The 12,753-nt window shown below is 34.4% G+C and overlaps 2 protein-coding genes across 12 annotated transcripts; both read left to right on the top strand.

Annotated features, from left to right (window-relative positions):
- Positions 1–2,859: 2,859 nt before the first annotated feature.
- LOC113776156 (protein RDM1-like) lies at positions 2,860–3,535 on the top strand. Its single transcript, XM_027321256.1, has one exon. The coding sequence runs from the start codon at positions 2,863–2,865 to the stop codon at positions 3,385–3,387; it is 525 nt and encodes a 174-aa protein (XP_027177057.1). The 5' UTR covers positions 2,860–2,862; the 3' UTR covers positions 3,388–3,535.
- A 633-nt stretch (positions 3,536–4,168) lies between these two features.
- LOC113773217 (malate dehydrogenase 2, mitochondrial-like) lies at positions 4,169–9,074 on the top strand. 11 transcript variants are annotated; one of them, XM_027317818.1, is made up of 6 exons: positions 4,169–4,268; positions 4,648–4,686; positions 4,906–4,975; positions 5,207–5,250; positions 6,879–7,028; positions 8,664–9,074. In XM_027317818.1, the coding sequence occupies exons 3-6, from the start codon at positions 4,917–4,919 to the stop codon at positions 8,678–8,680; spliced, it is 270 nt and encodes an 89-aa protein (XP_027173619.1). In that variant the 5' UTR covers positions 4,169–4,268; positions 4,648–4,686; positions 4,906–4,916; the 3' UTR covers positions 8,681–9,074. The 11 variants fall into 11 exon arrangements, 7 of the variants coding, with proteins under 7 accessions (XP_027173619.1, XP_027173618.1, XP_027173620.1 ...); XM_027317817.1 differs by having other exon boundaries at positions 4,169–4,481; XR_003468779.1 differs by having other exon boundaries at positions 4,169–4,686; positions 5,155–5,250; positions 6,882–7,028.
- Positions 9,075–12,753: the final 3,679 nt, after the last annotated feature.

Here is a 12,753-nt window from a genome sequence, read left to right as displayed (position 1 = left end):
TTTGAGCCAGAGCAAACATCACCGATCAAATCTGCTTCTGCAGAGGTAAAAAGATTGCCTAGGATTGATAGACAAATTAATAGAAAGGCTAACAATGATGGGCTATGGCTCCTAGAGAACTCCATTATTCAAGCATAAGAAGAACTCCATTATTATGCAAATCAATAAATCAATTTTGCGCCCGTGAATTGTGCTTTCTGCCATGAATATACCACGGTGTTGAGATTCATCACACGAAACTAATATATGTTATTGACTTTTTATCACCGTCTGTTGTACAGTTTGACGAAGGTCTGGAAAGCTTTCGAAAAGGCATTTGCTAGATTTGGCCGATAAGATTAGTTTATGTCCGATTAATAAAGTTTTATAAATATACAGTATATACTGCAAAAATGTACAATAATTAGACAATCATTCTAGTATGAAATTGTCAACCGTATCTATCCCTAGTTTGTTTTTGCCATGACCTAACGTCACAGTTTTGTTTATGTGGCAAAGGACGCTTCCGCGATTATTTACCCTAGTTTCCAACGTTACAAATGGTGAAGGTTTTAGATCTGTCACCACATTTTACACAATACATGTATAGCAACAATTTTAACAGAAAGTTTTTCAAATAGGTACAAATTGACAGCATAGCATGTACCACTAAGAATTTTGCCAGTCCAAAGTGAATTAGTGAATTACGCACGAACTTTGCCAATCCAAAGTGAATAACATTTAATGTGCCAATACAATCGTGCAACTCCTTATACGAACCTGTAATACACTAAATTACGCCAATGTTAAATTGCTTTAAATAAATATATATACACCATTCCAATGAATTTGCCAAAAAGAAAAATTGAAAGAACAAAAAAGAGAGAGAGTGTGTGTGTGCGCGCTTTCACGGCCCAATCATCTTTAGAAATTGCTTTTATTCTGGAATTTTGTGGATGATACAAAACATACTGGTGTGAGTACCCATACTACACACAGTGCTGATATTATATTGAAAGAAATTAAAAGTGAGGGTGAATTAAAAAGAAGTAAAAAAATTGTACCAACATAATTAAAATCTAAGATTCGTTTAGCAATAGTTCAAAGTATGATAAAATATATACATCATTCAAGAACTACGCGTTTATTGCGGAAGATGGATCCTAAAATAATAATAGAAATTTATATTAGAAAATGAATTATATATGGATAGGAATAAATATAATTGCATGTTTTATTTGATTTCAAAATGAAATACTTATAAACATTATGCAGTCGATTTGATAATCTTGTACAAAAGTGTGAACATTTTTCACACAAATCAACCTTTAGTACGAAAGCCAATATTCATGGTTTAATTGATTCTGTTGAATTTTGTGGAGTTCATACTACAAAAAAAAATGTTCAGTGAAACTTATCTTTCTTGGAAGTGAACTTGCTGAACCTTTTGAAGTATTTTAGTGGGATCATTGCGGTGTAGACTTTGTTTTGTGATTAGTTATTTTCTCCTTTATTTAGAATTGAGGCACCGCTGAAATGCTTGTTGGTGGGATTCATCCATGGTGTGAGAGTATAATGGGTAGTCTTTTTTTTTTTTCTCACTGTATTTGGTTTGTGTGGATGACAAATGAAAATGAGTTAGTGATCATCAATCTTTGAATGGTTGTAAGAGTAAAATATGTTATGATAATAAAATGCGTAGAATTGTGGGAATATTGGGAACTGTAATTCAAATGGGTTCCTAAATTTTGGATATGTGATTTTCATAGTGATGAGTTTTCTTAAATTATTAGTTAGTTATTATTAATTAATTTTGGAGTTTTAATTTTGTGGGTTAGTGAGTCATCCATTAGTTAAAATTTTGGAGTTTTAATTTTGTGAATTAGTGGGCCATGGAAATTGGAAAGTGGAAAGGGATAAGGGGAAGCGGGATTACTGAATTAAAATAAATTTAAAATTGTAATAAAAAAGAATTCGGATTTAGAACGCTTGTGGAGGTTACTCGTCAAAAACACTCGGCGTCTAATACATATAAATATAGATTTGTTCCAAGAATGCGGACGAAACCCACCAATTCATTCGTTGAAAATCGAAGTAATTGAGGACACGTGTTAAGAGAATCTCAGAGTTGTTTCCATGTACACAAAAAGCAACAGTCAATGTATTAAAAAAAAAAAAAAAAAGCTATCACTTTATGCGTTACCTATTTTACCTTTCTTGATTAACCACTTTTATAACCACAATCCATCATTAATTACACTCATACACCAGAAAAAATAAGAATGATACTGCAAAATAAACGAAAAAGGGTAACTGCAAGCTAAAGTTTTGGTAACTACCCAAATAGAGTATCATACCTATGACTTATGGCCCCAAAAAAATCCGATTTTTAATGCTCTTAATTAATTACCTATGAGTGTATAACCATCTGCAGCAGCCAACTGGGCAAAAACTAATACAAGAAAAGAAAAGCAAACTTAGTCAAGAAAATTAAATTATTTCATGTAACACTAATTTCCATGTAAGAGATTAGGAATGCCTTCTGATCGGAAAATTAGATGTATGTAAGACTTGTTGCAATGAAATAAAAAAAAAAAAGAGGAAAAAAAAACACTAATTTCCATGCATTTTTTTCTTTTTACCTTTTTGTAAAGAATAAAAAACTAGTAATTGCACACACACAGAGTGTGCCATGCCTTTAATCAAAAAATCTAACAAAATCCACAATTCATAATATTTAATTCCATTCCCCGTCCAGTCACTTAAATTGTTCCTCTTCACCGGCACCGGGATGATATATCGGAGTAGCCCGCCGGAGTTCTCTGGTTTATGATTCCCTCCGATTCCGACTCTGCCTCCGATGTATATTTCTCAGTTACAAATATGGAGAGGCCAAGATCCTCTCCTAAGCAGGTCAACATATTATCTGATGATTCATCTTCTGATGACGATGCTGGACCAGAAAGTAAACGGCTACGAACTGCTGCAGAGATCCCTCAACGAGCTTTACAGATAGTACCTGAAGATGTGATGCTAGGAACGGCGGAAACGTACCAAGAATACATGAGACAGATTCCTATCCCCTTGTTACGTGGCTCTGTTGTTCCATTTACTTCTTGGACTGGATCGGGCACATCCCTTAAGCAACTGTATGGGCAACCCCTGCATTACCTCACCAAAGTGCATCTGAGACAATTGGACATATTGAGAATTGGAGCAGAAGATGAAGACAGGCCACTGGATACCATAATCCCGCCTCCTAAAGCCGAAGCCAGCATCTGGCTTATTGAAGAAGTTCACCGGCTGTCCTCTTCACATCATCATCTGGCTAAACTTTGGCTTAATGATCCTTTGCATCATATTTTTATTGATCCCATTTTTATAGAACTGCAGAAGCCATCTCGTTGAGCTCCTATGGTGCAACATGTATTGTAGATTGAAAGTTGTACATTCCTGTAGTTTACTGGAGATGAATGCCCTTAGACAGTTTGAAATACTCTGTCTATATCTGTAGACCAGTTTTAATTGCTAGAGCGTTGAGGCAAATTAGTCAGTTGGAAATCGGCAAAAAAAAAAAAAAAAATTCCATTCACAAAAATTCAAGCCTTGTTCTTTTCTCTAAAACCAATAGTTAAACAAAATGATTGCGTAATATAGTTTTAGGTTGTGCTAGGAACTGAGAAAGTTAACTTCTACACCTTGGAGTTTTTTTGCCGAAATAATTTTATGTGGTGGTAGGAACTATGAACTAGGAAGGTTGCGTTATTCCCATGTACAACTTGATGTAATATACCGTTTATAATATTTGATACCCCATGGACTTTCAATGTAAAATATTGAATTCAAATACCACTTCTACATTTACACGATACCCTCAATCTCCCTTTTTTTCCTTTTTTTCTGGATGACAGTATAAGTTTTATTATATGAGGTGTATGAAATCCACTTATTCAAGCTTCATTAACATATATAGCTAAATGTGTGAATGCCATTCTCTTCAATTGAGTTCAATTGCTGACGTGGCACATTTTTATTGGTCTATCGGTGGTAGTCCTCCGATTGATTGAGCTGATGAATTGAATTGAGGACAAAATCGAGATTTCACGCCTTAATGAATAGGTAGGGTTCCGAGAGTCTTCGCTTGCGCCGTTCATTGTGTTTCTTGCTTCTGCTCCGTTTCTTTCTTCCTTTCTTCTCCCGTTCTTTCTTCCTTTCTCCTTTCTTTGTTTTTCACTTCTTCTCTTTCTTCTTTAATTGAACATTAAATAACAGTGCAAGACAAAACAAAGGTCACATGTTGGTCTTCTTCCAGAGCTTCTCTCCCCTTCCATTTTTCTTTCCTTTTCTTTGTTCCTTTCTTTGGCAAGAAAATAAGATTCGGGATTTTCTCTCCCAGAGATGTCAAAATGTTTTTCCTCCTCTTATTTTCTCTTCATCTCTCCAGTTTTTTCCTGCACCGCCATCTACCCAAATCGTTCTTCCTCTCATCAGCTGAATCATGTGTACGCTGGATCATCCACCATTATAAAAGCAAAAAAAAAAAAAAATATGGAGATCGTTTGCCCTTTTAAACTTTCTTCATCTCCTTCTCAGAAATTGTCATCTTTATCGGTGATTTTTGTGGGTTTTTTTTCCTAATACTTGATTGTACTTTCTATGGTGTTGTAGGTGGAAAGGTTGAATATTTACATTGACTCCAGATTCAAGGTAAGTGTCTTCCATGACTTTTCCTTATCTTTAAAACCCTCAATTCTTTTTCTCATATGCTTTTACTCTCATCTCTAAGGTTTTTTTTCTTGTTTTTTCGTATTGCTTTAAGAAGGAATAATTTGACTTCCCCGTAATATATTGTGCTATTTTTGATGTTTTGGTGAAACAATTTTTTTTTGTTTTCGTTTTGGGTTTTTTGCTGTTGCTGTAATTTAGGGATTTTTTTTATGGAGAGCAATGAAGGAGGGGATGATAATGTTCTGGATGGTTTAGCAAGTCAAAAAAGGTTTGCTTTTTTTCATACCCTTTTATAAATAATCAAGAACATTCCCTATTAATCCTTTGGCAAAATGTTGTGAAATATAAAATATTTCAATCCAAAAAAGTACAATTATAATGTTAATATGATTAGCAATCCTGTAAACTCTACTGTCCCTATAGCTTCTGAGGTCTTCAAGAAAGCAGGGACTTATGATGACAAAAAGTTGTTTGGCGTCACTATACTCGATGTTGTCAGGGCGAAGACATTCTATGCTGGGAAGGCCGAAGTCAATGTTGCAGGTATATCTGCTAGGCCTTGGATTATAGTGTGGTGTATGTAAAAGTGTCTTACTCGTTCTTTGTCGTGTTTTGGTTTTGGGAAGTAGTCTATTCTGGCCTTAACTTACCTTTTAATGCTTGCTCCTTTCCTCCAGAGGTTAACGTACCTGTTGTTGGATAGAAAATTACTCCAGTTCTTTTGTTTGGTTTGAAAAATGAGGTAGTGTATTTTTTGGGTGATACAACAAGTTTTCTGAAGCAAAACTTATCACTTGAGATATGATAAGTGAATGGGTGAGAAAGTTCAAGTTTTGATGTTAGAAATCACATTGGAAATGGTGATGCATTTGACCATAAACCTTTTACGAATAAGAAATTTTTTTGCTGTCACTGGACTAGAATGCACCTACTTTTACACTTTTTTCCTTCATTCCCCCAATTTCTTTGTCTCCTATGTTTCAGAATTTTTTGTCTGAATGTTTTCTTTTAACCCAAAAAAGTAGAAATAGGCTTTTGTGTGTGCCTATAGGGGTTTAAAAAGTAAATGCACCTTTAGAGTTAAATAAAAATGAATGGTGCTTGTTAAATTGGTTGCTTCAGAATATGACGAAATTGGGAGGGGCATTGCAAGAGTTAATTCAGTTTGAAGGCATTCTCCAGTTAAGATTCTGGGTACTCGTGTATTTGCCATACTGCCTATCTTTACTGCCTTGAAATTTAGCGGGGTTCTATCTATCTCTATTGATTGCAGTTATTATTTCTTAGCAGTTGAAATGTCTTAAATTTAGCGGATAGAGCAGCTGATGTTCTGTGTTCAAATTTCCCAACTCTTGTTTAGTTGTTGCTTGGGTTTTTCAAAATAACTGAAATTGTCAATTTTCTTGGTTCTTGTTCATGTCTCTGCCATTGCAAGGAGACTTTGACTGCCATTTCCAGGTTGACCTTTTGGCCCATGTTCCAAAGAATCATCCAAAATATAATGAATCTGTTATTAAACTACATGGTATTCTTCATAATGTCAAGATTTGGGAAGCTGTATATTGAAATCTTTATTTCATAGTTGATTTTTCTGGTTTTGTGGTTTTAATATGCAAAGTGAAATCATTATTATGCCTAACTTCCTTGAAGATGTTTTGATCAGTTCATGATTCATGAGATACATAGTTATATGAATTAGGTAAATGGAGTTTCAAAAGCAAAGTCCATGTAATCTACTATGAAGATATCATCTTTCCTCTTTTAAATTACTAAAAAAACCTAGCTCGATCTTTGACTGGAAAAAATATGTTTAAAAAATAGTATCTCTGTGCTTCACACCATTGACCTTTGATGTTGGACCCAATTTTGCATTTTTAAAAAAAAGAAAAATTGGAAAGTAATGCATAGGAAGTTCTCTAGAATTTGCTTCCACATATATGTACAGTGTTTTGTTCCCTTTGGGGAAATTTCATCAGTGACATTATTTGTATTGATTGATTTCTATTGGTAAGACTCGTTTTTATACTCTCTCAGTAGATTCTTTTCTTGTTTCTGTTATCCCCAATTTTTTTTTGTGAATTCTTCTTTCTTCTAAGCAACTTTAAATGTTCTTTTCATTATATGAATATGTTATTATTGGGATACATCTAATCTTGATCCTACTTCTGTAGCAGGAAATGACCATATTTTCTGTTTTGTTACTGGTGGGTCTGCTCATGTGCAAATGCAACTTAGCACCAAAGAGTGTGAGAGTCTGGGATTAACTGGTCTGGCTCTCTGCTTAGACTGCAACACTTTTGCTGAGTACGTCAAGGACCAAGGTTATACCTTTATTATATGAATTTTGTTGATCCTCTGATATTTACGATTTTTGGTGGATTTTATTTCTGGGTTATGATGGGTTTTTTGAATTGATTACTCGCTTGTAAGTACATGGGTTGTAAAATGGTAATATTTGGGATTCTTGTTTCTGTACTATAGCTGATTGGTTGTCAAAATTAACGAATAGTGGGAAGCAGATGCGATTCTTATTGCTTTTAGTTGACTTAAGATCTGGGTTTTTTTTTTGGGATTTATGAATTGCTTATTTATATGTGAGATGTCATTGGTGATAATTTGAAACAAGAACCTAAAAAAGGCTATGTTTTTATACAAATCAGATTGAGCTATTATGCTTATAACAGTAAATAAGTGTATTTTGATTTTTGTTGTTTTCGGTATAATTTTTTGTGATTAAGTTTGATCAAAAAAATGGATGGATAAGTAGTATTTTGGAAGATTTATCTTTTTTCTTTTTGTGCCTCAGATAACTTAAGTATAATCGCAGAAATCGAAATAAGATCTTCATTGGGATTCTTAAATTATCTCATGCAATTAGTGGCGTTACATTGTAATCTATAGAATTCTAAGTAACTAGCCTGGATTATGGTAATGGTTCAGTTTTGTTGTTCTTGAGGATGTTTTGCACCTGAGCTGACAATGATCAAGACCTGCAAGAACAAACGTTTTACGGTCATGATTTCCTCAATTACGCCTTGTAGTTCCTTATATTTGATGATTAGGACCATACCTATTAAATTGGGATATTCTGTTGGCATTCTTTATTGTACCAAATAAAGTACTATCAGGAGAAATTCTGAATGGAAATGTGCCATTTTCTGAAACATGTACCAGAGAACTCTTACTCTTCAACCCTTTTATATCCATTTTGGTGACTTTGGAAAATTTAAATAGCTGAAGCTTGTGTAACAGAATTCATCAATTATATAATGACTTAGATTTGTTAAAGAATTTTGGATAGTAAGATTACAACAAACTTTTTGAACATTCTGCAATAATTTTAGTTAACATGAAGAAAATTGCTCATGTCGTCTAGAAATCCTGGATGTTTGACAAGATCTGCATTTAACATATGCAATTTAGATGATAACTTCTATAGATTTCTGTATGATATTGGAATGATCTTTTTGAGCATTCCGCAAATAATATACTCTATGAGTATGATAATCTGGAAAACCTAATGTTTGAAAAGACTCCAGATGCAGTTTAGATTTGTCAGTGCCTCTTAGAAATTTGCCCCTTGGCTTTGCCTTAGGCTTAGAGATGGCTTGCTGGATCGGTCCATTTTTATCTATTGATTTTTGTTGTGAATTTTAGTGTGCAAAGCTTGGTCCTGTCGATTCAAAAATAGCTCATTTGATGCCCACTGTCTTGAGTTCATTTTGTTTTGTTTTGTAAATTTTTCATTGATTTCTCTGTTTTGTGTTTTGGCGTGTATCGTTGCTTCTGATATATGATGATTTGGTATCTGTAGGGTAGGAGAAGGGGCGGTGGCATATGGTGTTAAAAATCTTATTTTTCATAAGAAATATCTCCAAGTCAATAGCTTATGTAGATGAAAGCCTTGGGATATTCCGCCTTCTAAATCTCTCTGACCTTTGTTGTGTAATTTACAGGATCTATTGAGGCATGAGAGTAACAGAAGCCGTGGTGACATCCCTTTCATGTATGTCATTATTGTGGGTTTGCTTAGCCTTGTTCTGGGTTATCTTTTGAAGAGGACGTAATCAATCAAGGTTTGGCGTAACCTGCAATATCATGTGTTACAGTCTGTTTCAAAATATTTAGATCATTGAAGACAAATGTACAGCTGATGTCTGTTTCAAAATATTTAGATCATTGAAGACAAATGTACAACTGATCGGGAAGCGCTCAGTATCATGTAGCCATCTGATTGACTGTAGAAACATGCTTAAGAAGGTGCTTGATGGATTTTTGTTATTGCCTTGGGGGTTTTAGAGCATTCATTGTGTGACTAATTGCTGTAACGTGTTATTTTGGAAACTTAAGCGATGGACATATTTTTATCTTGCTTCTTGTTTTCTTTCCCTTTCTAATGCCTTAATGTTCAATCAGCTAGAATTTTGTTGGCTTTTTCCCCAGTGGTCATATTGTTTCAATCAGTCATCATTTTATCTTCAGTGGTCATATTTAATTTTTCTCTTTGTGATCTTGATATAAAAAAATATTGATTCATTTTCTCATTGTCTATTGTTGATTTGTTATCCAAGCATTTGAGGGTTTAGTTAACGTGTATACATACAGAATATGATAAATGTTAAACTATTCGATTTGGAGCCTTCATCACTTGTGCTTTCAGTTTCATTAAGCAAGTTGCAAATCTGCTGTGGTTGATTTGTGTACATAGCCGCTTTCAGTTTCATTAGGCAAGTTGCAATTCTGCCGTGGTTGATTTGTGTACATAGCCAATAGTTTTGAGGGTGTCAAGTCAGCATACCAGAATAATTTCTAAGTTTTAACCAGGAATTAACACCATCTGAATCTCAGGGAACCATCAATAAGGTTAAGAAGCTTTTCATCTTTCGAGTTTTAGAATTTTGCTTGATTTGAACAATAATAGAAATCGAATTGAATTACTTATCAGATTGAGTAAACAAATAGCATCTCCACTGTTAAATATTTGGTTTTTTTTTTCTTCCCTAAAAGGTTACTTGTTTGCAAAACTACAAGACTAATAAAATATATTTGTTTTGAGAACAAAAGTAAATGATCAATAAAGAAATATCTGAAGTTTTGCTTTTCTTGGTTTTGCATATGCATCATCGCTGCAGCCGAGGAAACTTCATTGGTAGAGTTTTCATTGTGGGTCTGTAGAGACTGCATTTTAGAGATCTTTTTTGTATGTGGATATGATTATATATTATTTTAAAGTTTCTTTTATGGAAAAAAAAGGAGAAGATGTTATATTTGTTGTATGTTGTTGACTTAAAACTTATCTTGCATCTGAAATATTTTCATTGTGTAATTATTTGATTTGGTTTTTCAAAACTCATTCATTGTCTTAATAAGATTTTAGACACGAGATAATGGTTTGTTTATCTTATCAATTATATGTAGATTTTTAGCCCGTATTGTGTTGAATCCTGTATCTCTTGCAATTATGTGGTCGTTTTTATATTTTACAATTAAATAGGCTTCTTATCCGATATATTTTAGTATTGCTCTCAAAAAGTTGACCTTCCTCTTGAATTTGTTCATGAGTGGCACATTTTTTGTGCACATCAAATCATTGCAAATACAGTTAGTATATGCAAGATGACGTTACATGGTAATATATTATTTTGAAACTCATGACATTGCCAATCCTATTCAATTAGTAGATAAAGCAAAAACTACTCTTCGTCGCTTAGTCACTAAGTTAAAATTGTGGCTTATTTTCACTGCTTAATAAAATTACAAAAACATAATCCTAAAGATTTTGGTGCACCTTTGTATAACTTTTCATACTTACTATCTAAATTTGAATAATTGCGCATTTCTGGGCAAGTCCAAAAATTACACCGCGCATCGCGCGGTGTTACCCTCCTAGTATATCTAATAGGGTGTAGACCTTTAATGTGTAGAGATTTAAGAACTCATTTTTCTATGATGAGCTGAAATAGGGTTCCAAAGAGTAACAGGAATGTTACCTATAAATAAGGTTATGGTCCGCAGGTCACACGGTATTATTCTTATTTGTCGTATTTTCTAGTACCACAAAATATAACTCTTCCCTGATATCCCATCGTCAGGAAAGATACCAAAGAGGTACTAAAGGGCTCTCTCAAGGATCGGCGAATACGTGTTTACCTGGAAGGCCACCCCAATACCCTTGAAGATTCATATATCAGTTTGTCGATATGAATCCAAGTATGCTTCCGCAATTTTATCAGTAATTTATTTCTTAATAATCGTCATATTGATTTTAGGTTTAATCGGTGATGGTTTTTATCAAAGGTTAAATATAAATAACCACCCTAACAGCAGATGCTATCACGGAGATCTTGAGAAAATATGAAAAGCATCAGGTCAGTAAATTACTGTGCAGAAGTCATTCACTGTTCTATAGCAAGAACTTATCCCAAACTTATAAGGTCCAGATTTACAGGAGATCTGGGAGTATGAAAGAGATGACACAAGGAAAATATCGAGGGCTACCAATGGTAATATCCAGAACCAATGATAGCTGAAAAACTGGAAGAGCAAATTACTAAACCCAGATGGAAAAGACGTGCTTTTGAAGTTGGTTACATTAGCCATGCCATCCTATTGCATGTCTTGGTCACATTATCTAAAGGCTCTGTAGGGACATTAGTAAGAAAATGGCTGATTATTGGTGGGGAGTTGATGGTGACAAAAAAAAAAGAAAAAGATGTACTTGGTAAGTTGGAGCCAACTGACAAGACCGAAGAACACAAAAGGCCTAGGCTTTAAAGATCTGGACCACTGCAACTTAGCTTTACTAGACAAGCAACTTTGGAGGATCATGACTATGCAAACCTACTGGTTAGCGAAGTCCTAAAAACTAAGTATCTGCACAACAAAGCTTTGCTTATTGCTGCAGTTCCCAAAAATGCATCTTGGATTTGGCAAACCACGATGAGTGCAAGAAATCTGTTATAGAATGGACTGATGAATAGAGTTGGGACCGGCAGAAGCATTAAAATTTGGAGGACAAATTGGACACCACTTAATGCTGGGGAAAAAGTGAAAACAAGAAAACCAATAGGATGCAAGGTAAACAAAGTGAGTGAACTCATAATCAACTATAAGTGGAACAAACTGTCAATCAATGCACTATTTTGTCAAGAGGACGCTGAAAGAATTGCTTCAATTCCAATAAGCCTAATAGGAAGAAAGATTATATTTATTGGAAGGAAAGTTCAACTAGAATTTACACTGTCAGTTCGGGATATAGCTTGCGCATAGAGTGTGAAAAATCTGAAAAGCGAAGATAAGACTCGAAGAGTCAAGCATGGCCGGACAAAGTAGCAAAATCTGGACAAGCCTTTGGAAGCTGAGGGCCAAACATAGGATTTAGCACTTACTTTGGAAAATGCCTTAATTAATCTCTACCTACTAATGAATTGCTCTTCAAGCCGATAGGAAATATAGAACCTTGGTGCAAATCTTGTGGAGAGGAGTTGAAACTATGGAGTATATACTCCTGACATGTTAGAAAGCTGAAGAGGCTTGGACATCACATATACAATGGGATGGATTACAAGGATGTAAAGGCATTTTTTTTAGAAATGGTGGAAGTGAATCATGGAATCCATTAATAGGGATAAAGAACAAGATCATATAGCATTCACTGCCAATATATTGTCGATTTCGTGAAAAGAGAGACAATTTCCAATTCAAAGATAAAAGAAAAATTTCACAGATATATGACAAAAAGCCTGGGAAGAATGGAATGAGTGTGATATAGTTGTGCAGTATAAGCCCAAGAACAATACCAGAAGAGAGGAACATTGTATAAAGAACCATGTGGAAGTTTTAAAACAACAAATTAAATACAAATATCAGTAGCATAACACAAGATAAGGGCTCAAGACTCAAGAGTGTGGGATATGGAGCACCAGCAGTCAAGAGCAATGGAATGATAGCAGCTGCATGGACAATGGTGGAAAAGAAGAAAAGCCAACGAGCACTAGATGAGGCATAAGCAATTAAGTTTGCAATAGTCAACGCTATCAAAAAATG

Source organism: Coffea eugenioides, chromosome 6 (genome assembly GCF_003713205.1).
Source record: "Coffea eugenioides isolate CCC68of chromosome 6, Ceug_1.0, whole genome shotgun sequence".
In the NCBI taxonomy this organism is placed as follows: domain Eukaryota; kingdom Viridiplantae; phylum Streptophyta; class Magnoliopsida; order Gentianales; family Rubiaceae; genus Coffea; species Coffea eugenioides.
This window is presented reverse-complemented; position numbering and strand designations above follow the sequence as displayed.